At 41.8% G+C, this 25,130-nt stretch overlaps 1 protein-coding gene across 1 annotated transcript in view; it reads left to right on the forward strand.

Annotated features, from left to right (window-relative positions):
- Positions 1–24,920, forward strand: part of FERMT1 (FERM domain containing kindlin 1) — a 33,951-nt gene extending 9,031 nt beyond the window's left edge. Inside the window, 17 exon segments of the mRNA XM_029071475.1 lie at positions 2,391–2,624; positions 4,080–4,223; positions 5,327–5,540; positions 6,395–6,497; positions 8,235–8,342; positions 8,936–9,067; positions 10,729–10,778; positions 16,477–16,601; positions 17,611–17,717; positions 19,009–19,198; positions 19,201–19,219; positions 19,580–19,589; positions 21,105–21,206; positions 21,208–21,230; positions 22,929–23,070; positions 24,212–24,361; positions 24,363–24,920. Of these exon segments, the coding sequence (XP_028927308.1) occupies positions 2,391–2,624; positions 4,080–4,223; positions 5,327–5,540; positions 6,395–6,497; positions 8,235–8,342; positions 8,936–9,067; positions 10,729–10,778; positions 16,477–16,601; positions 17,611–17,717; positions 19,009–19,198; positions 19,201–19,219; positions 19,580–19,589; positions 21,105–21,206; positions 21,208–21,230; positions 22,929–23,070; positions 24,212–24,361; positions 24,363–24,392 (1,883 nt within the window). The 3' untranslated portion in view covers positions 24,393–24,920.
- The last annotated feature ends 210 nt before the right edge of the window (positions 24,921–25,130 follow it).

A 25,130-nucleotide genomic window follows, 5' to 3' on the forward strand; every position in this document is an offset into this window, starting at 1 on the left:
TCATTTCCCCTAACACTTCTACAACCACCTTGTTGCTGATTCTATCAATACTCATCCCATAAACCAGGTTAGAACTCTCTCATATATGGGTTAAAAATACCTTCAAAAAGATACAGAGGTTGTAAGAAGTGACATTGGCTATACCATGAGTGCAAATGATTAAGCTATCTTTCTGCCTGCATTGAATCCTGGCTCTGCAGAGTGACTTTGGGCAATCAATTTCTCTGAACCTAAGCTTCCTCATCGGTTAATGGGGATGAAATACCCGTTTTCCTTCCCACTGGGACTGCAAACCCTTGGGATAGGGAGTGCCTGATATGATCATATTTTCTCCACTCCGGTGCTTAGTACTTAACCCTTAAATACCATTGTTATTATCAAAGAACAAAGAAATCTTCTTTGATTTTCTGATTGGAAGGGGAGCATGTTTAATCCCCAGAGACCACCTCTCCTACAAAGAGATCTAGGCAGCTTCCTCCACTCTTTTTCTGTATGTAGGAGGCATTTAGAGATGGAGAAATAATCAAAATAAAGGGAAGTGGTGCTTCTGGCTCCACCCCACCTCTAAGTAGGGAGAAGCTGAGCGAGATGCAGGGTTGGAGAAGCTAAGTCTATAGATCATTTCCAACTTGGCTTCCCCAAGAAGTGACCTTCTCTCAGTAGCACTACTGAATGGCACCTTCCCACCTAAATCTAGCAATATCCTAGCTTACTAGAAGTGCTGTTTTCAGATGAACTTGGAACCTTTTGACAACCTCATTCAATGGCATTAATTGAGTGCTTACCGTGTGCAGAGCAATTTACCAAGTGCCTGGGAAAGTACAATACAGTAGAGTTGGTAGAAGAAATCCCCGCCCACCAGGAGCTTACTTTTTATAGGGGCAGGCTCTGACTCCTCTAGAAACCTGAGGATTCAATAGTTGTTGTTGTGCTGTCAAGTCGTGTCCAACCCATAGCGAAGCCATGGACACATCTCTCCCAGAACTCCCCACCTCCATCTGCAATCGTTCTGGTAGTGTATCCATAGAGTTTTCAATATTAGCCAGAGGTATTTTTTTCCCATAAGAACTTCTAAAAGTTGCAATTCCAGAATCACCCCATCAATCAATCAATTGGATTTATTGAGCACTTACAGTGTGCAGAGTGAGTGTTGCTCTAAGTGTTTATGTCCTTGAACTTCTTATCCTATTCAGAGTTTGGTTTCCTCACCCATGAAAAGGATAAGTTAATTTCAATTAGCCTATTCTCCCTCCTACATAGACCGTGAGCCCCACGTGGGACAGGGACTTTGTCTGACCTGATTAACTTTTATCTGCCCTAGTACTTGGATCAGTGCTTGATATATTTTAAGCACTTAATAAATGCAATAATAATTTTATCATTTAAATATTTACTGAATACTCTCAGTTTCATAGTAAAGTGTTCAATAAATACAGTAGATTGATACAATTACAGGCTCTGGATGGGATATAAAGGAAAAGCCAGTCTGTTTAGGCCAGGGTGAAAGCTTAGCAGAACTGTCCAGAACAGGACACAGGTAAAAGAATAACAACCAATGCACTTGTTCCAGCTTGAATCATTTCAAGGAGGATGCTTGGCGTGTGGGGAGGGGGGCTTCCATTACTGAACATCTGGGCCACCCGTCACATATGTGTGTAAGTACCAAGGAGCAATGTCAGCATCCCCGTGCCCTCCCCACCCCCCAAAACCCCCAGATGTGTCAGGCTGCCAGTCAGAACATCACAGTCAACTCCTACAAAGTGGCTCCTTTAAACACCCCCAACCCCACTTCTTATAAGCATCCGTTTTCACTGTCATCAGTGGTATTTTTTGAGCTCTTACTTTGTGCAGAACAACATACTAAGGGCTTGGAGGAGAATAGAACAACAGAATTGACAGATGTGTTCCCCGCCCACAAGGAATTTTTGTCTGATTAAGACATTCCCAGTCTATCAGGAGCAGAAGACAGTTCATTCAATTCAGTCATACTTATTGAGCACTTAACTGTGTGCAGAGCACTTTATTAAGCACTTGAGAGAGCTTATAACAATAAGCAGACACATTCCCTGCTCACTAATCTCAGATCTGCCACTTGTCTGCTGTGTGACCTTGGGCAAGTCACTTAACTTCTCTATGGCCCAGTTACCTCATCTGTAAAAATGGGGAATAAGACTGAGAGGCCCATGAGGGACATAGGCTGTGACCAACCTGATGAGCGTATAAGTACCCCTGCGTTTAGTACAGTGCCTGGAACATAGTACGCGCTTAAATACTATTAAAAAAACTGAAGACTCAGAAAACAATATTCTACCAGTGTCCTTATATTTGTAATTGATATTCGAGTGCTCCTACTCTTTGATTTACCGGGTAAATATTTTCTGTGTTTATAGAAGTAGCCCAAGATTGGTCTGACTTTGCACTTTGGTGGGAACAGAAACAGTCCTGGCTTCTAAAAACACATTGGACTCTGGACAAATGTGGAGTGCAGGCAGATGCTACCTTGATCTTCACACCGCAGCATAAAATGCTACGTCTCGTTTTGCCAAACATGAAGACCTTGAGACTTAAAGTCAGCTTCTCGTCAGATGTCTTCAAGGCCGTCGGTGACATCTGCAAAACCCTTAGTAAGTGCCCCGGGCCCTGCCTGTTTGCTAGAATCTCTCAGTTAAGAGATGGGGAAGCAGTGTGGACTAGTGAGCCCATTGTTGGGCAGGGATTGTCTCTATCTGTTGCCGAATTCTACATTCCAAGCGCTTACTACAGTGCTCTGCACTTAGTAAGTGCTCAGCAAATACAATTGAATGAATAGTGGCCAGAGTATGGGTCTTTCATTCATTCATTCATATTTATTGAGCACTTACTATGTGCAGAGCACTGTACTAAGCACTTAGGAGAGTACAATATAACAATAAACAGACCTACCCTGCCCACAGCGAGCTTACAGTCTAGAGGGAGAGACAGACATTAATAGAAATAAATTACAGGTGTACATTAGTGCTGTGGGATTGGGTGGGGGGTTGAATAAAGGGAGTAAGTCAGGCTGACACAGAAGGGAATGGGGAGGGAGAAAAGAGGGGTTTAGTCAGGGAAGGCCTCTTGGAGGAGAGGTACCTTCAATAAGGCTTTGAAAGCAGGGGAGAGTAACTGTCAGATTTGAGGGCTTAAGAGTCAGAGAACCCGGATTCCAATCCCAGCTCTGCCACTTGTCTACTTTGTGACCTTGGGTAAGTCACTTCTCTGAGCCCCAGTTACCTCATCAGAAAAAGGGGGATTAAGACTCTGAGTCCCATGTGAGATAAGGACTGTGACCTGGTTAACCTGTATCTACCTCATTGTTTAGTACAATGCCTGGTGCATAGTAAGCACTTCAAAATGCCACTTAAAAAAAAGTACCAAGAATTAGAGAGAGACACAAATTGAAAGAAATGTTCTTAATCCCAGAAAGAGTCACTGGAGGGAAGTGGGGGTTGTATTTTTCAAGCTCTGGTCTTGACATTTCATTGGTAAATTTACTAATCAAGAGACCTTAAATCTAATGTCGTATTTGTTCCAGAATAATACAGTAATATTAAAAATATTAATTTTTACACTACACTACACCAGAGATAATGACTGTTAACTACACCTGAGATTTAATAATTTAGTAATTATTTTTCTATTACATGCAAGTCCATGCTTCCATTTCTTCCCCTATGAGGGCCAAACAATACCTAGGACATTGTATCTAAATAGTATATAATGTAAGATAGTTATAAATCATTTAGCCAGGTCCTGTTATAAGTACCGGGTAAATACAAAATAATCAGTTTAGACACAGATTCTGTTCCACATGGGGTTTACAATCTAAGAGGGAGGGCAAACAGATATTTTGTCCTCATTTTGAAGATGAGGATACTGAGGCGCAGAGATGTTAAGTGATTTGCCCAAGGTCACATAACAGGAAAGTGGTGAAGTGGGGACTAAAATTCAGGTTTCCTAACCTCACTCCTGTGCTTTTTCCATTAAACTATTCTGCATGTTTGTAAATTGTGTTGACCCATAGAAAAGTTTTCAATAGATATTTCGTTGTTATATTCTAGATATTAGGAGATCAGAAGAGCTCTCTTTGTTAAAGCCATCAGAAGATTTTAAAAGGAAAAAGAAGAAAGAAAAGAGCAGCAAGGAGCCAGTAATTGAAGATATTTTAAATTTGAATAATTCTCCAACAAATTCAGGAACCCCAAGTAAGAGAATAGAATTTTTCTAAGACTATCTTTACAGACTAAGAATATCTCTCTAAAACCAAGAAAATGCTCTTTATTTCTATAGTATAAACATTATTTTAATAGAATTTTCTTCCATTACCTATGGAATAGACCTCCCTCTAAAGAGTAATATTTTTAAAAAGCAGTATTCCTACAGCACACCCTTCAAAAATCAATTTGTAATGGGTTCCCATATAATTTAGTGGGAAAATAAGGAATTCTCTATGGCAATCATTCCTAGATATATTTCCTTAGAACAATAGAAACCATATTTTAAATACAATATGCCTTTTATTATTCACCTGATGAATGTCTATCAGGTAGAGAAGCAGCGTGGTGCAGTGGAAAAAGCACGGGCTTTGGAGTCAGGGCTCATGAGTTCGAATCCCAGCTCTGCCACTTGTCAGCTGTGTGACTGTGGGCAAGTCACTTAACTTCTCTGTGCCTCAGTTCCCTCATCTGTAAAATGGGGATTAAGACTGTGAGTCCCACGTGGGACAACCTGATTCCCCTGTGTTTACCCCAGCGCTTAGAACAGTGCTCTGCACATAGTAAGCGCTAAACAAATACCAACATTAGGTACGGGTGACCCCTGACTTTGTACTTAAAACAGAAGTTGGTCTTCATCAGGCTGCCATTTCTGGATTGGAGACAGTGACTCTTAAGGTGTGATTAGCAGGGACCAAATGGAGCAGGTGTCAGAGTAGAAGAAAGGTGAGGAGGGGGAGGGAGAATTTGGGGGAAGAGGAAGGGGAGACTGAGAAAACAGGAGGAACTTGGACTGAGACTGGGGCATAGCTCAGTGGCAGAGCTGGTTCTTGGAAGAGAGTCCAGCTGCAGGAGGAGAGAGACAGGAGAAGTTACACTGCCTGGGAGAATCATCATCGGTGGGATTTATTGAGCACTTACTATGGGCAGAGCACTGTACTAAGCACTTAGTTGAATACACTATGACAGAATTGTCAGACACTTCCCTGTCCTTAATGAACTTACAGTCTAGAGGGGGGAGAAGGAGCCAAGCACAGAGTGGGAACTTCTACTAATATAACATGTAACGGTGAGTATTCCTGGTTTTTTTGCAGCAACTCCTGGTTTGTATAGTAAAACCCTGACACCCATGTATGATCCGAACAGTGGAATGCCTGCTTCTTCCACCATTACGTGGTTCTGCGATAGCCTTCTGACTGAACAAAACTGTAACATTCTTGCCTGCAGTCAACCCAACTGCTCACCAGAGACGCTTGCTGAAATGTACCACCCTCGGTCTCTGGTAGAAAAAGCGAAACTTAATGCAGGGTAAGGGTACTCCTCGTTTTATCTTCTCGAGCTGACCGTTCAACTTAATGCTTGCAAATTGTATTGCCTTTAGTGAGATCAGCCTCAATTCCTTTGAGTCTCATATGTCTTCCAAGGGAAAGAGATCTAAACTGCAGAATTATAAAAAACTTTTAAAATAGCTTTTAAAAATTGAAATACCAGAACATTCATTCATTCAATAGTATTTATTGAGCGCTTACTATATGCAGAGCACTGTTCTAAGCGCTTGGAATGTATAATATGGCAACAGATAGAGACAATCCCTGCCCAATGTTGGGCTCACAGTCTAATCGAACAGAACATGTGTTGGAGGACAAGGCAGTAACACTTTTGGCCTGAACAGATGGTGAAATTCATTTATTTTTAACTGTAGAGCAAGAGGGCAGAGTACACAGGTCTTGCTTGTCTCATCCTAAAGACACGGGCTAAACTCAAGCCAGATTCTTTAAGTCAATCTACTCTGCACCCCTTATTAGCCTGTCTCCAATTCTTCCCCTTGATTGAGATGCCTGTCCTCCTAAAGGAAGAGCCTCATTCACCCAGACTTTTACTACAATGCTGCTCTGGCATGCACCTGTACCATCTTCAAACTTACAATATTTTTACCCGAGTTTGAGAGTCAGGTTTTGACATTAGGAAACATTTGCAGAAACTCCCCACTATAGAGACCAGATCAATCAGTCCCATTCGAGCGCTTACTGTGTGCAGAGCACTGTACTAAGTACTTGGGAGAACGATTGCTTCATTTTATAACACAGTGTGGCTTTATAACTTTGTTCATGATTTTGCTCATGGAATCGGTTTCCTCTTCTAACTCTGTTGTTCTTTTCCAGGTGGCTTGACTCATCCCGCTCACTTATGGAACAGGGCATTCAGGAGGATGAGAAGTTGTGGTTACGCTTTAAATACTTCATGTTCTTTGACTTGAATCCAAAAGTAAGATTCTCCAATTCTCTCTATTTTATTTTCACGTTCAAGACTGGAAATACAGTAGCTTGGAGAGAAACAAGCTACTCTTATTTACATATATAATTCTAAAATATATAATACTTAAATTTATCTGGTTCCTGTTTCTTCTGTGATAATACTAGTATTTGCTATGATGATGGTCTTTTTTCACATTTATGACTTACGCCTGCAGTTTCCCATCTAGAATGTATGTTCACTATTGGCAGGGAATATGTCTACCGACTCTATTGTGTTGTACTCTCCCAAGTGTTCAATACTCATACAGTACTCTGCACATAGTAAGCACCTCAGTAAATACCACTGATTGGTGGTTGGTTGATTCTTAAGGTCTAGGTTGTAGCTAAGTTTTTGACTTTTCCTGTCAGACAACACTTGTTTTTTCTCCTAAAGATTAGCAGATTGAGAGAGGCAGGATAGGTGCTATTGTAACCCAGAGGCTCGTTCTACTAAGAGCACCCACTTCCCAGGTTCAAAAACTCAAGAGTTGGTTTTCACATTGTGCTTTCACAATTGCTTTAGAAATGTTAACTAGGAACATGCCTGTAAAGAAATCTACATTCCTGGAAAAAGTCAAGGGAAGTACTGTTATTAGATTCATTTGTGGGGAATGAAGACTGCCAGGTGGGATGTTGCGGAACGAGAGAAAGATAAGAAGTGTGGCCTAGTAAAAAGAGCACAGGCCTGGGAGTCAGAGGACCTAGATTCTAATCCCATTTCTACCCCTTGCATGCTGTGTGACCTTGGGCAAGTCACTTCATCTTTTCTGTGCCTCACTTCCCCCATCTGCAGAATGGGGTTTCAATACCTGTTCTCCCTCGTACTTAGAAGATAATCATGTCCCACATGGGGCTCACAGTCTATCTACCCAAGTGCTTAGTAGAGTGCTTGACACACAGTCTTCTCTTATGCTGTCACATCAAGAGCTTAATAAATACCATTCTCATTAAGGAGACATCTGGTGAAGAAGCAGGCCTGGGTGAAAGTACTCCAATGTGCAACACCCAGCACTGAACACTTATGTATTTATCTGTAATGTATTTAATGTCTGTCACCCTCTAGCTCACTGGGGGCAGAGAGTGTGTCTACCAACTCTGTTGTATTGTACTCTCCCAAGGGCTTAGTACAATGCTCTGCACGCAGTAAGCGCTCAATAAATGATTGGTTGATTGTAGACAGTGTGTCATCTGTCAGTCTGTTGAAAATGATTGTTCAGTCAAAGCCTAGAATTGGCACACTCAGCTCCATCTGCAAATTCAGCATCGAACTGCACCTTGTTTCACACAATATTGCAAAATAAATGAGCAGACCACTGGGAGAAATTATTTCTGCCCCTTCCCCCTCATCCTCACTCCCCTCACACTTGTAGAGAGGGAATATGGCTGCCAACTCTGATGTACTGTGCTCTCCCAAGTGCTTAGTAAAGTGCTCTGTGCACAGTAAGCACTGCAGTAACCACTGATCAATTGATTCTTTGGCATTTTCTTTTTAATTTCAGGAAGCTAGCGCAAGGTAACTTTCATACACAAGTAATCTTTCACATACCTCTGGGATCTGTTTTAAAATGAATACTTCAAAACTAATAAAAGTTTATAGTCTATCCTGAAAGAGAGCAACTCAGTTTAGGAAGGAATTTGGTTTACTATTCTATTCCTGTTCCAGGATTCCCAGAATGAGCACTTTAGTTTCCCCTTTTTCTGTCAACAGTACGATGCCATTCGAATAAACCAGCTATATGAACAAGCCAAATGGGCCATTCTTCTAGAAGAAATAGAGTGCACTGAGGAAGAGATGCTCATCTTTGCTGCCCTGCAGGTAACTCACTATTGATGCAGTGCAAGTTCAAACCATGAAGCGAATATCTACAGCCTCAGACATTGTTAGGAATTGTTTTTACCTCTACCAATTTGTTAGGGCTCAGGGGGAAGGTAGGTAGGATAAGCTTGTTGTGGGCAGGGAATATCACTATCATTGTGTTGTACTTTACCAAGTGCTTAGTACAGTGCTCTGCACACAGTAAGTGCTCAGTAAATACAATTGAATGACTGAGAACCTTTTTCAACATAGATGAGAATATGTGTGTGTGTGTACCTGCATACAGTATATATAATTATTATTTACTCATTCTTGAACCATCTCATCTTTAGAAATATTACTTTATGGAAGGGCGAGATGGAAGCAAAAAGGTTAGAGTCCTCTGATCTTTTAAGCATTTCTCTCAATAATTCTTCAGAAGGCAGTTTGTCGAATTATGTTAAACTCTTAAGTATTCTAGAAATCAATTCTAGGATTGAAAGTGTTTTATGTTGTTTGCTTTGGGCTGCTCCTGAGAGCTATGAAGTGTGAAATGGTAAAAAAAAAAAAGATATATGTACATAGTAGTCATAAAATTTCCAATTTTATTTCAGTATCATATAAGCAAAATGACATTAGCAGCAGAAACACAGGATTTCACAAATGAAGGTGAAGTGGATGAAGTAGATGCTGCACTCTCTAATTTAGAAGTTACACTAGATGGTGGAAAAAACGATGATATTCTGGTATGTTTTCTGTTTAATCATTACTAACTCAAAATGATCATCTCATTTTTCCCCAATCAAAAAGGGTAAGTTTCCACTGTTTGATCATAACCTAATTTTCACCAGAAACAAAAAAAGTCCATTTTAGCTGGTTTATGTGAAAATTGGCTTGAAACTGCCATGATCTTTTCTACCACTGTGGTTTTGTTATTAAAATGAGTTAGTCTAGATACTACACACTTTTCTCAGGGTTCATTCTCTTTAGTAGGTTAAACTAAAAATTATCTTATATCATTGTTTGCTCATATATAGTAGTAATAGTGAACACACCATGCTTAAACCTTGCTGCTTTCATTTTCATATCTATATAAAATAACCCCCACACTAACCAGATCTTTTTTTGCCCATGATCAAATTTGCTGAACAGAAAGCAATCTTAGTTGTGGATAGGAAAGACAAGAGAGATGCAGCAGGGGGGTGGTTTGGGAGGGAGGAAGGTAGGGACCAGAGGGCTGGAAATATGGGGAAAAAAGAAAAGAAATGCAAAGAGTTGCTCCATGGACAAAGAGACTTTGACCCTTCCATATCTGTTCTATCTTGCCCATTTTTTTTCCTTCTTAGATTTTACTACAACTACAGCTGGGAGTCTGCAATGAGGGGATAGGGGCAGGGAGGAGGTTCGAAGGCTGGCCTTTGTAACTCACCCTCCACCTCAGCTGTGGCCCCTCCATTCACGACCCAGGCCCCCTCCATGGCCGCCCTCTAGAATGATCCACTAAGTCCCTCCTAGTCACACATGAGATCCACCACCCCATCTTTACTGTGTGTTTCTGCTTCAGTATCCATACACATTTTCCAGGCACTGTGGAATCAAATGTCATTCATTTAACCATCGTACAGTGTTCTTTTGCTTTCTCTCTCCTGTGTAGACAATTACATCCAAAGCTCTTGAATCAATTCTCACTGAATGAATTAAGAGGAAAGGAACTAGGGGCGTAGTTACTAGGAAAGGAACTAGAGCGGTGTAAACTCCATTAGTGGGAAATAGGGGAAAAAAATATTCACAGCATGAATGAGATAATACAATGTAACTGTTTTATTATGTGCTTTTATAATCAAATGAGTTAAAATTGCATTTTGGGATGGGACAAACATATAAAAGATGCATGCTATAATATATGGTTTCTTAGAATCACTCGAGCCTATTCTTTAAGAATATACAAAATACAACTAGCATTCATTTCTCTGTGGGGCTTATAACAGAGAACAGCATTGTTATTCAGACCAAATGATAAACCTCGCCACTAAGGTTGTAATGAAGTTAAACAATACACTTTTTCCACCTGGCCACTTTAAAAGTATGCACTACTGTATTATGAAATGAACTTTGAACACTGAGGGTGACAAACAAACTGTGAGTGACTTTTCGACCGAAACTCTCCCCTTAATACAAACACTGATAAAAAAAAGAATTCAAAAAAATATTGACTTGAAAGGAAGGCACTATAGTGATGTATCTAGGCCACAGCTTGGCCATTTTAAAAAATCCTCTTTTTTTCCTTTAGTTCCTTGTTCAGTTTTCATCAATTGAGATAAATGTTCAGTTTGTGGTAAAAAAAAATTTCCTAAAAGCTTCCAAAACAAATCTTCCAAATATATTTTTTAATCTTGCTTATGCTTAGGAGGACATTACAGATATACCGAGGCTTGCAGACTATCTCAAGTTTTTTAGGTAAGTAAAAACAAAAAGTAAAATATTTATAAAAAGCAATGTAGACAAGGATTCCTTTGTCATTTTAAAAAAAAGTTCTGAATGTAAAAATGGGCCCTCACCTCCCAGTCCTTCCCACTGACTTTTCTGTCTAGGATGGCCTGGATAATGCTATCTGTCTTTGGGCTACAGCACTGGGTCAAGAAAATGACTTCTTCTGCTGATGGAAGCACTTCAGCTTTTCAAACAACCTCTTCTATTTCCTGTTTTCACCTAGTGGGAGCCTTAGACATCCAAACTAAATAGTGCAGGTCAAGTGCTGACCATACACAATACCTCATTGCTCTGACTTGGCTCCTTCCCACTCTTCCTTCACTACCACCACCCCCAAGTTGGCTTTAGGGGGGCTGGGTCATTTTATGGCTCCCTGTAGACCTGACCCCTTAAGCCAGCTCAGACTGAGTGTGAGTATCCAGTAGTCTGGAGCTAAACCTGGCTTCTGGAGGGGAGGGAGGATATAGAGAGCCAGGCCAATTATTCTGCTCTTTCAATTACCCCCACCACCTGAATGAATGCTTCCTGGCCTCATTCTGAGGAAGAGATGGTTCAAAGCAGCATGGCCTAGTGGACAGAGCACAGGCCTGGGAGTTAGAAGACCTGGATTTTAATCCCAGCTCTGCCATTTTCATGCTGTGTGACCTTGGGCACTTTAACATCCCTGGGCCTCATTTTACAAATGTGGATTCAGTACCTGTTCTCCTTCCTATTTAGACTCTGAGCCCCATATGGGACAGGGATCGGGTCTATCCTGATCAATCAGTGGTATTTGAGTGCTTCCTGTGTGTAGTTCACCATACTAAGTACCTGGGAGAGTACAATACAACAGAATTAGCAGACATGTTCCCTGCCTATAATGAGCGTACAGGTGAGAGGGGGAGACACATTAATATGAATAATTCATAATACTTTAAAGATATGCACGTAAGGGCTGTGGAGTTGAACGCTGATTATCTCATATCTACCCAGCACTTGGGACATAGTAAGTACTTAACAAAATCATCAAAGAACAGAACTACTGGCTCAGCAGGTTTTTGCCCTTTATTCATTCATTCAATTGTATTTATTGAGTGCTTATGGTGTGCAAAGCCCTGTACTAAGCACTTGGGAGAGTACAATGTAACAACAGACACATTCCCTGCCCAACAACGAGCTTTAGGCCCCTCTTCTCTCCTTTCACCACCACCACCAACCACAGATTCCAGGTTTCCCTTCTGGAGAACCAAAATGCTGGTGATGGCCTTGCTCCAATCCTCCCCTCCTTGTTCTGTCACTTGCCTTCCCCTCTTTCCTCAACTTCTCCTCCTGACCCACAGCTTTGGAAAAGAACTTGAATCATCTCCCAACCTCAATTCCAAACACACCACACAGATTTCCAGGGAAAGGGGTGCTTCGAATCTATCTACTCTCACTAGTGTCAGGGTGCTTGTGCACATTGAAAATGTTGAAGGACTTTTTTTATTGCTAATATTTTAGGTCACTGCAGTTGGAAATAAATTTCATGAATACAGTGTCATTTCCATGGCTTATAGTCATCTCAACATCTGGTATCTCAAGGCTCTTAGCCATAATTTTAAAGAAACAAAGCCGGTGGTCGTGGTTGGTGATTTCAGACTACTGATTTGCCCACACCTGCAAATGTTCAACTAAACCTGTTCAGTCACCACAGTTGGTTGCCTGCCTTTTTTTTCCTCCCCACACCAAGGAGATGAATGCCTCATTTATGATAAAACCAGGTTGTGTTAAGATGAAAGAGCAAACGTCCCTTTGAAGTTCTATCCCTAATACTCATGTCATATTATGGTTTTTCCAGTGAAGGGAAATTTTAAAGTAACTTGCTTCAAAAAGCATTCAGCCTCTTTTCTCCCTTGAATATGCTTAGCACTGAATGTACAAATGCAAATAAAAGACTTTCAAAGAATATACAACAATAAGAAGCAGCGTGGCTCAGTGGAAAGAGCCCGGGCTTGGAAGTCAGAGGTCATGGGTTCGATTCCCAACTCTGCTACTTGTCAGCTGTGTGACAGTGGGCAAGTCACTTCACTTCTCTGTGCCTCAGTGACCTCATCTGTAAAATGGGGATTAAGACTGTGAGCCTCACGTGGGACAACCTGATTACCCTGTATCTACTCCAGCGCTTAGAACAGTGCCAGTGCTCTGCACATAGTAAGCACTTACAAATACCATCATTATTATTATTATAGCAAAGGGATTTTTAAGGGTTGATTGTGTTTTTCAATGCATTTGTATAAAATAACTGTTAGAATGTATTAGGTGTTGCCCTGAATTACCATCACAGAGCACCTGAAAGGAAAATTGTTTATGTTTAAAACAGTGGAATCAAATGAATAATTGACTTTGGCAGGGGCAGATCTCTCTGAGCTTTTTCTTTGATTATGGCACACGAGGAAAAATATTGGCAAGATAGCAATACTAACCATCTCCCAGAAATGTTTGACTGAATATTAGATACCTTTACTTTGATTCTACTCCTAGATCCCATTCACTTACCCCCACATTCTGTTCTGAATTTCTCAGTTCATCTCCAAACCCATTGTCTTCTCATATTATTTTGGAAACAGTGAACATGAGCTTAAGATAGCATACACAGATTAAATCAAGACAATAAATATATCTTGTGCCAGAACCTCATGGTTGTTAGGGACCTGAAGAATGGATTAGTGTTAAATTACACAGCTGCAGACTGTGTAAAAAAATACATGTGGGGCCTCTATTCTTTGAGCACCTATAAATTATTTAGCTAAGTGACTCTGGAGATAGTACCAATATTTCCCTGATAGAGACTGCAAGCTAGATGTGGGTAGGGACTGTCTCTATTGTTATATTGTACTCTCCTAAGCACTTTGTACAGTGCTTTGCACACAGTAAGCACTTGATATGATTGAATGAATAAATGATTTCTAATAATTTAGAAATTAAGCACTATTTAGCATTTCCTTTAGCACTGGGAAAAATTAATCATCATATTTATTGAGCACTTACTCTGTGCAAAGCTCTGTACTATATTGAATACAATATAACAGCAAACACATTCCCTGCCCATAGTGAGCTCAAACTTTTCAGGACAGACACAGTCTCTATTCCACACAATATATTTTATCCCCATTTTATAGGTGAGGGACTGAAATCCAGGAAGGTTAAATTATTGCATTCCTTGAACACATACTGTGTATCCCGCCTCAGCCACTTGACAGCTGTGTGACTTTGGGCAAGTCACTTAACTTTTCTGTGCCTCAGTTACCCCATTTGCAAAATGGGGATAAAGACTGTGAGCCCCACATGGGACAACCTGATCACCTTGTATCCTCCCCAGTGCTTAGAACAGTGCTTTGCACATAGTAGGCGCTTAACAAATGCCATCATTATTACAGAGCTCTGTATCAAATACTACAGAATGAATGAACAAACCCAAGTCGCACAACTCCCAGGCCCATGTTATTTTTATTAGGTCATGCTTTGCGTACAATTTTGTATAATTTGAGCACTTTTCATCCACAGAACTCAAGTAATAGTAATAATAGCATTTATTGAGCACCTAAGCACAGTGCACTTGGACTGGTATTTGTTGAGTGCTTACTACGAGCCAACCACTGTACTAAGTGCTGGGGCCGTTATAAGCTTGTCAGGTTACACATAGTCCCTGTCCCACATGGGGTTTACAATTTAAATCCCCATTTTATAGATGAGGTAACTGAGGTTCAGAGCAGTGAAGTGATTTGCCCAAGGTCACACAGCAGATAAGTGGCAGAGCCGGGATTAGAACCCATAACCTTCTGACTCCCAGGCCCATGCTCTTTCCACTACATCATGTTGCTTCTCCATATAATGTAATAGTAAAGAGTGGCTCAGTGGAAAGAGCACGGACTTGGGAGTCAGAGGTCATGGGTTCGAATCCCAACTCTGCCCCCTTGTCAGCTGTGTGACTGTGGGCAAGTCACTTAACTTCTCTGTGCCTCAGTTACCTCATCTGGAAAATGGGGATTAACTGTGAGCCTCACGTGGGACAACCTGATTACCCTGTATCTACCCCAGCACTTAGAACAATGCTCTGCATATAGTAAGCGCTTAACAAATACCAACATTATATAATGTATTCTTATATAATCTGCAAAGATAGAACATCATTTCTTCATTTAAGATAAAAAACAAGAGAAGCCTCCTGGAGACAATTCTCCTGGTACAACAGAATGTTCTGAAAACAGGACTTTCATACCTAAAATAAGATAATTTGAAGTAAACAAAGTCTTCCAGTCCAGCATCTGCCCCACACCTCTATAGGCTTGCATGGCTTAGAGCGTGGGCCAGGGAGTCAGAAGGTAGTGGGATGTTGTCCCGGCTCCTCCACTTGCCTGCTGTGTGACCTTGGGCAAGTCACTTCACTTGTCTGTGCCTCAGTTGTTTCATCTATAGAATGGAAATTGAGATTGGGAGTCCCATGTGTGACAAAGACTGCATCCAACCTGATTTGCTTGTATCCATCCCAGGGCTTAGTACAGTACCTGGCACACACACAGAAAATGCTTAAATTCCACAGTCGTTATTGTCATTTTACTTCTATCTCTGAAAATAATCTCTATTGTCCTCCCCTATCTGCCTCTTTCCCCCCTCTTTTCAAAATTTAACTGCTTACCTACGTCCTTCTACTTGTGGACCCAGAGCAGGAAGGGAAGAAGCTTCATTACTGGCTTGAGAAGAAGACAGACATATGCAGAGAAGGACAGACCTGACACACAAGTGGGGTTGTGGGATGAGAACAGAGAGAAAAATGAAATTTTGTGATTTTTCAAGTCTCACCCTTTCTAGGGTTTAACCCCATGGTAGAGTTCTGGAAGTCAAAAAAGTTTAATGCTTTTGTCTGAAAAATACTCATATTTGGAATATCATATTTTAAATTAAAGTAAATTAGTGATAAGAATACTGATCTTTTTTTAGTAATGGGTACCGTTGAAAATTGTAACTGGAATAATCTGCCCTTTCTTCTCCATCCAAACTACTACCACGTTACTCCAAGTACTTATCCTGTCCCTCCTTGATTTCTGTAACAACCTCCTTGCTGACCTCCCTGCTACCTGGCTCTCCCCAATACAGTCCCGTACTTCACTCTGGTCCCCAGATCACTTTTCTACAAAAACGGTCAGAGAATGATTCCTCATTTCTCAAGAACCTCCATCTCTGCATCAAACTCCTTGCCATTCACTTTAAAGCACTTTATCACCTTGCCCCCTCCTACTTCACCTTGTTATTCTCCTATTACAACCCAGTTTGTACGTCACTCCTCTAACGCCAACCTTCTCACTGTACCTCCACCTCATCCATCTTGCCCCGACCTCTTGCCCACATCCTGCCTCTATCCTGGAATGCCCTCCCTCTTCATATCTGGCAATTACTCCCCCATCCCTTTATTACCCCCTTATTGCCCCGCAGCAATTATGTATATCTGTAATTTTATTCATTTATATCGTCTGTCTCCTCCTCTAGACTGTAATCTCAAAGAATGTATCTGTTATAATTGTTACATGGTACTCTTCCCAGGGTCTCAGTATGGTGTTCTGTACACAGTAAGCACTTAATAAATATGATCGGCTGACTAGTTGGAACAGTAAGATAAGCCTTTAAATTCTCATTTCTCTTTATTTTGCAGACCCAAAAGATTAACATTAAAAGCATTCAAACAATATTGGTTTGTATTTGGAGACACATCGATAACCTACTATAAAAATCAAGATAATGAATTTGGAGAACCAGTTGATAAGTTAAATCTCAGAGGTAATAATGCAAGTTCTTCTGTTTTACTAGTGACTAGCATCATCCCTGACAACCACCCACCAGGGCTTTGGCTTATCATCGGTTCGATGTTACAATCACTTCAGCCGAAAGTGGTTCCTGTACATCAAAACCTCGGAAGCAGCATGGCCTAGTGGAAAGAGCATGGACCTGGGAGTCAGAGGACCTGGGTTCTAATTTTGGCTCTGCCAACTGCTTGCTGTGGGACCTTGGACAAGTCACTTGACTTCTCTGGGCCTTAGTTTCCCTAACTGGAAAATGGGGATTATTTGCCTGTTCTCCCTTCTACTTAAAATGTGAGCCCCATGCAAGACAGAGATTGGGCCTGACCTAATTGACCTGTAATAATAATTGTGGTATGTGTTAAGTCCTTATTATGTGTCAGGCACTGTTCTAAGCACTGGGGTGAATACAAGCAAATCAGGTTGGACACAGTCTCTGTCTCATATGAGTCTCACAATCTTAATCCCCATTTTACAGATGAAGTAACTGAGGCACAGAAGTTAAGCGACTTGCCCCAAAGTCACACATTAGACACATGCTAGAGGCAGGATTAGAACCCAGGTCCTTCTGATGTCCAGGTCACACTGTTTCTCTAAGCCCAGCCCTTAGAACAGGGTTTGACACCTAGTGTATAAGCACTTTAAAAAAAACAAAACCACCAAAAACCTTCACAGTAAGCTTCTTATGGATGCATCCCATATGGAACAGGGACTGTGTCAAAACTGAAACTTTCATCTACCCAGTGCTTTACTCTGAGTCACACACTGTTCTAAATGCTTAAATACCAAAACAAAAAGAAATATTAGGCTAGCTTAATTGTCTAAATGCCTCTTTATCAAATAGATTCTTGTAATGAGAAGCTGATAGAAATGTATTATAACTACTGGGTTAATAGAGACATTCATCGTAAAAGATTTAAGATCATCCAGGAGACCAAGTATCACTAGTACATGTAAACAAATCTCCTCTGCTCTCTCCTCTCATTCAGGATGTGAAGTGGTGCCTGATGTCAATGTAGCAGGAAAGAAATTTGGGATCAAGCTGATGATTCCTGTGGCTGATGGAATGAATGAAGTGTGCCTGAGGTGTGGGGATGTGAGTAAAACCCTAAAATTTGATACGGTTTTAAGTTCAATTTCTTGTACACAATTCACCTGGTCCCCTGTGAGGCAATTACTGTTAGTAACCTTTGTTAGATTGAGCCCCCTGAGGGACAGAGACTGTGTCTAATTCTGTACTGTGTATTCTCTCCCAGCACTTAGTACAGGGCTCTGCACCCAATAAGGGCTTAATAAATACTATTACTAGTAACCCCATTTGAGGGTCACAACTTGGGAATGACTGAAATGGGACAAGCAGGAGCAACCGAGGGCAAAAGCCACTATTGGCTCGTAGCCTTCCGATATCCAGTAGCCAGCCATCCAAAATGTAAGAGTCATCCAAATGATCCAAGGCTGAATCCACTCATATGGCAGGCTGATAATAATCATAATAATGGTGGTATTTGTTAAGCGCTTACTATGTGCAGAGCACTGTTCTGAGCGCTGGGGTACATTCAGGGTAATCAGTTTGTCCCACGTGAGGCTCACAGTCTTCATCGCCATTTTACAGATGAGGGAACTGAGGCCCAGAGAAGTGAAGTGACTTGCCCACAGTCACATAGCTGACAAGTGGCAGATCTGGGATTCGAACCCATGACCTCTGACTCCCAAGCCCGGGCTCTTTCCACTGAGCCACGCTGCTCCACCTCTCAGAATAAATTCAGTCCATCCCAATCTAGATCGCTCCCAAGACAAGTTTCCTTCCCTTTAGGGACATAGCATGTAAAACTCAAAAAGCTTGGGACAATTGAAAGCTGGGAATATGTTAGATCAGTCACTCGTAGTGTTTTCCACATCTTTTTTGCTCTCATCCTTTTTTGTAACAAATACAACTGCACCACAGGTGAGAAAGGATATAAACCTGTTAGTTCCTAAAAGTTCTAAGCGTTTGCGCTGCTAAGCAGGTAGTCTTGCGTGACATAATAATAATGTTATTTGTTAAGCGCTTTACTATGTGCGGAGCACTGTTCTAAGCGCTGGGGTAGATACAGGGTCATCAGGTTGACCATACAGGGTCATCAGGTTGACCCACGTGAGGCTCACAGTTAATCCCCATTTTACAGATGAGGTAACTGAGGCACAGGGAAGTTAAGTGACTTGCCCAAAGTCACACAGCTGACAAGTGGCAGAGCCGGGATTCGAACCCAAGACCTTTGACTCCCAAGCCCAGGCTCTTTCAACTGCCCCACGCTGCTTCTCATATGACATGTGACATGAAAAACAAAGTAGAGTTCTTACTAAGATGGAGTCTTCCCTGAGTTTCTATTCCCATTTGTTTGTTGCAGGAAGACCAGTATGCTAGGTGGATGGCTGCCTGCGTTCTTGCATCCAAGGGGAAAACAATGGCAGATTGCTCTTATCAGTCCGAGATCCAAAACATTCTCTCATTCCTGCAGATGAAAAACAGGAATACCACTTCTCAGCCACTTTCTGATCCTGAAAGTATGGACATGAAGCCAGAGTGCTTCGTGTCACCTGGTGTGCAAAAAAGCACAAGTCGAACAGGTATCACAAACTGTTGGGGATGATTTTCTGTCCAGGTTCATGGACCAAAAGAGAGGCGCTACCCGGAGGAGACAGAGATCCAGTTAAACGTACAGTCCTTAATTAAGATTACTTCCTAGCGTGCTTTGGAAAGAAAAGTTTCAATCGGTGTCTAAGATATTAACCTATCCAGTATCAAGACTACTGAATGGCAAGCACTCTCCTCATTACTTAGGGAATATCCAAAAGTAATAAAAGACAGAGAGACCCTGCCTTGAAGGGACGGTACAATAAAATGGACATGTGGACAAGTTCACAAATATAGCTGAGACTTGGAAGAAAAGATTTATATGATGGATGCCAAGTCAATAGAAATAAACAAGTACTGAAGTGGCTGATTGGATGGGATAACAGGATGTCAGGGAATACAACCTGAAGGGAGGGTGAGCTTGAAAGAAGCAGAATGATGTGTTATGGCAGGACTGAGGACCTTCTAGGCAGTGGAAGGCATAAGCAATAGATTGGAGTTGGGGGAAGTAGACAGCCAAAAACTGGAAGGATTACTTAGAAGGAAAGAGCATGAGCTGAACAGAGTGGAAGAAGAAAGCCAGAGGAACCAAGCAGTTGGAGAGTCTTAAAGGTAGCAGTACCTTTTATTGAGTCCCCACTTGATATGGTGCATCAATATTAAGCACTTGGGAAGACCAGAATGACAAAAATGACATGTTCCCTGCCCAGAAGGAGCTTACACTCTAATTGTGGGAGACAGAACTAAAAATATTTACAGCTAGTAGCCAGTTTGGGTCTTCCATGAGGAACCATAATCTTTCCAATTTTAGAAGCGGCAATGGTCTGTGCTCTCAATTGGCAATTTAAAAGATGATATGTGTGGCTTTATGAAGAACAGACTGAAGATGGGAGAGACTGGAAGCAGAAGACCAATCAGAAGGCTAGAATAGTAAAGGGGGAAAGAAAACAAAAAAGGCACTGTTTTGGAGTTTTCCCATCAAGAACGGAAGATGAGCCCCAGGCTTGAGACTCCCAGTTCGAGAACATGCCACAAAGGAATTACCGATAGTGCAAAATTGCCTTGCGCAGAGCCCCACATACTCTCTCATACCTTCGGTCATGTTTCCGGTGGGGGCACAGTGTGCCATAAGGGAATAGCTGGGGCGCAACAGATTAAGATGTGTACGTATGATCTTCACCCACATCAGCTATAGGCGGAACCACAGCTAGATCCGGTCCTAGAACCAGAACTAGAGTCTCCTACACCCAGAGCAGATCTCTTTGCACTGGGGCCAACAGCGAGGCTACAGGAAGAAGCTTAGAGGCAGACGAAATGAGGAAGGTCAGGGAATTTTCTTCCAATAATATGAGCCTGTTTTGGATACAGCACGGCACAGTGACTTAAATCGCTGTGTGCTTGTATACAGCAGAGGGCACAGGTGGGTAATACAGTGTGTTTTCCTCAGAGCTGTGCAAGAACACAGTCTCCATGTCTAGAACTGGGTGTCTGCCCTCTTCCCCACAGCCCTAGTCACTGGCAATTATCCTTATTTTCTTGAGAGACAGATCTGGGAAAGGATTCTCATAGTGTTTCATCAGAGTCTGGCCAGAACACAACCAAGTGGCATGAAAAGTGACATTTCCACACAGACTAGTCAGAAGCCCTTCAAAGAACAGACTTTTGAGACTGAGAATCCGGGATGCTGACCATACGGTCCGTAGGCCAAAATCTTTTCCTGGCCCTTCTGTAATTTCCGTCTGAGGATAATAATGAATAACGAACTCATTGTCTTAGCATAGTTACCACTGGCTTTCCATTTATTCCCTGAATATAGGCCTCAAGCTATTTCACTGCTTCAGCTAACATAAAATGTTTTGTTTTTCTTAGTTGGCAGCTCGCATTCTGGAAGCTCACCACAATGTGGCCCAGATGCCTCTTGTGGATGCCAAGATGCGTTCATTCAAGCGTGGCCAGTCCTTGCCTGAATTTGGGGATGGCATATTACATTGTCAGGTAATGAGGTTTACTCTCGTTTTCTCTCCTGTGCTTCCTGGCCATTTGACTATTTTTGGAACTCAGATCATTTTCTCTAACCCTTAATTATTTTTCTTTTTCCATTTTAGAAAGCTACCCTTTTTCAGCTAAGTGCTGGGCCTCTTTTGCATAAAACTCTAGGGTTCCAAACCATAAATTTCTGCACCCAAAAAATTAAATAGAAGCCTAAAAATGTGTCAAGTGGGAAGGCAGATGCAGTATCTGTACTCTTTGCTAGGCTAAATTTCACAACTTAGTTTTCTGTGCCCTGTTTAGGTGGTTATAGCCTTCACTCATGGCAGGGCCGGGAGTAGAACCCAGATCTGATTCCTAGACCTGGGCTCTATCCACTAGATCATATTGACTTATGATAGCAAATAGGCCCATGTGCCCCAGTTTTGTTTTTTTGGTTTGTTTTTTTTTTTTTTTGGGTGGGGGGAGAGCAGGTGAAAGATACTTGTTAAACACTTACTATGTGCCAGGCATTCAGCTAAACACTTGGGTAGGTACAAGATAATTAGGTTGGATAGTCCCGGTGTCCCACCTGTGGTTCAGTCCTAAATCGGAAGGATGATTTAATCTGCATTTTACAGATGAGATAACTGAGGCACAGAGAAGTTAAGTGACTATAAGCAACATAAGTAATATAATTGAGGAGCTTAGCATCTACAGGGGGAGACAAATAAATTACAACAGGGGAAATAGAGTTTAGGATATGTACATGAGTCCTGAGGGGCTGAGATATAAAGTGCTTAGGGGGAATACAACCAAGTGCATAGGTAAACAGACAGGAGGATAGATCGGGAGAATAAGGAGAAGGCTTCTTAGAAGATAGGGTGATTTTAGGAGGGTTTTTAAGGTGGGGAGAGGGATGGATTGTCGGTTATGAAGGAGGATGTGGGCATGGGGCCAGTGGTGAGACAGACAAGATCGAGTTGTCTGGGCGTTAGAGAGTTGAGGTGTGGAAGGAAATCTGGGAGCTTAGGTAGGAAGGGAGAGAGCTGATTGAATGCCCTTAAAGCTGATGGGAAGGAGTTTGATGTGGTGGTGGATGGGCAGTTGGGATGAGTAAGGAGATGTAAACAAACTTTTTTAGAAAAATGTTGTGGGCAGCAGAGTGACGTATGAAGTGGGAGAGGGGAGAGATAGGCAGGGAGGTTAGCAAGGAGGCTGATACAGCAGTCAAGGTAAAGTATCATTGGGATAGCAGTTTGAATGGAGAGAAAAAGGTGGATGCTAGAGGTGTTGTGAAGGTACAACTGATATAATTTGGTCAAAGATGGGAATATGTGAGTTGAATGAAAGAGATGGGTCAAGAATAATGCCAAAGTTATGGTCTGGTGGAACAGGGAGGATGGCGGCTCAGAAACTCCAACCCCTGAGCAACAGCTGTTCATTGAACCTATTCCTAGCCAATTCTTGAGAGACCTTCACACACCCACACACCCTCTTCCCCCCACCCTTCCAGGTCCCACCTATGCACACAGCACAGCCTTAAACAACAGCTATCACACAACCAAAAATGGCCCATTAGGTGCTGAGTGGATCTTCCTTGAAGAACAAGGCAAAGTGTGTAGGGCACTCTACTAAGCACTTGGAAGATTACAGTAAAACAGACTCGTTAATCATGTTTCTTGTCCACAGTGGGTCTCAATTTCTGTTAACATTTTCTTCCAGGTTTAAAGGAAGCAAGAAAGATGATCTTCTGGGAGTCTCATATAATCGGTTAATTAGGATAGACACAGCCACAGGGGATCCAATTACAACATGGAGATTCTCAAATATGAAACAGTGGAATGTAAACTGGGAAATCGGTCAGGTAAAACGATAATTTTATGGTTGCTACATGCAACGCTGGTCAGTGTGGGTAGGCGGTTCTAAGGGAATTACAGTGTTCAGATAGAAGGTGCTAGTGTCTTGAAAGCAGACAAGACCACAAGTATGCTGTAACTGTTTTTACGGGGAGGTCACGTGCAGCTTTAGACAATATCTTAACAAGTTTTAAACAAAAAAATTACATTTTCTCCAAATTAGCTCAGCCCACTTTATGAACTGGGGATAATATCCAAATCCCCTAAATTGCTGACACTATATTATCTTTTGTTTCACTGTCATGCACTCATTATGAGATTAAACATGGAATTTTAGACTCCTCATTACATGGGCCAATTAACACAAGACGCTTCAGTCTTATAAACTACGTGCTTTAGAAAGATATGGCTGATGGCCGAGAGAGATTCGGATTTGTTGTGAGACTCACTAGCCCATTTAGTAATGATAGTAATAGTACCATTTACCGAGTGCCCGCTTGGTTCAATTCACGGGGCTAAGCACTTGGAAGTGTATAATAATAAAGTGACATCTTCCCTGCCCACAAAGAGCATACGGTCTAACAGGGGAGACAAACATAAAAATTTTTACAACTTAGAATTCGCTTCATTCACAGTAGGGGAAGTCAATGTTTACCACAAAGCCGAAAGAGGAGCCGACCAGTAATGACAGAACCTTTATCAATAGCCCTTGTCGCAGATACGGTCCGGATCCTCTCGGTTCTCTAGAATGTAAAATTAAATAATTTAAGGGTGACTATAGGATCAGTAAACCCCACAGGGAAACCCTGACCTATGAACTGCCCTCCCTCAGTCCTTCGTTGCTCCCAATGAAAAAGGGAAGTTCCTACTTCGTGAAATCCCCATTCTTGGAGTATCCGAAGGAGTTTTTCAAAGAATGTTCCAGATCACTTTTAGAGTTGGTCTCTCGCAACTCACTGTGAGGCTGGCACCACAAGAGGGCACCAGGTGAACAGAGAAAGAGATCTTCCGAACCAAAGCAGTGCACTGTGACCAGTTGTTGTGATTAGGTTAATTTACCTTTCCAGGAATCTAGATTTATCTACCAGCAAAGAAGGCTTAAATGCTCTGGCACTGACCCTTCCTATTTGATTCTGCATTGTGTTCCAGGTTGCCATTGAGTTTGACCAAAATGTGTCTATCGCTTTCTCCTGCGTGAGCACGGATTGCAAGGTAGTGCATGAGTACATCGGTGGCTACATTTTCTTATCCACCCGTTCCAAAGGCCAGAATGAGACCATTGATGAAGAACTGTTCCATACAATTAACCGGAGGTCAAGAAATGAAATGAAGCTGACTTGAGTTGGCGTGGACATCCAGAGTACCCCAATAAGGATGGACGCAGTGATAACCTAACATTCCGTCTGCCAAGCGTATCTATAGGTTACACATCCTGAAATACTTCAGTGGTAAATATTCTAAACAGAGTAAACACTACCGCCTCTCTCCCTACAATACCTGAGTCTAACCTCTGCTGAACTTTCATCAGCATCCTCTGCCTGACCAAGCTGGTGTTTCAGGTGTGATAGATTAAAAGAATCTTGGAACTGGGCTTGAAGTTTTGGAGAGCAGGTCGCCTGGAGCACCGAATCAGCAGAAAGAGGAAAGATGAAATAGAGCAAGAACTGACTACCATCTGTGAAGCGATGAGGGTATTTGTTAAGTGCTTACTATGTACCAAGCACTGTACCTTTGGAATATCACAATGTTCTGAGCAGTTTGCAACAGGGCCAATTTAGGTTTGGGGCAGAGTGAGAGTTTATCCTGCCCATCTTAAAAGATGCATTTCATTTTCTAAATAAAGCAGTAAATCTATCTATCTCAGGAGGAAAACAGATGCAGCTAGATTTACCCAGGTCCAAGCTACCTAGTGGTTGTTTGGGAAATCTACTATTACATTGTCATTTTCCTTGAGGGCAGAGATCAGGTGTTTTCTGTTGTTCATTCCAATTCTTAGTTTAGTACCCTGCCCTTAAGAGGCATTCAATAAATTACCATAAATTCAGTAAATACCTCTGATTGAGGGAAG

Source organism: Ornithorhynchus anatinus, chromosome 9 (genome assembly GCF_004115215.2).
Source record: "Ornithorhynchus anatinus isolate Pmale09 chromosome 9, mOrnAna1.pri.v4, whole genome shotgun sequence".
Classification (NCBI taxonomy): Eukaryota; Metazoa; Chordata; class Mammalia; order Monotremata; family Ornithorhynchidae; genus Ornithorhynchus; species Ornithorhynchus anatinus.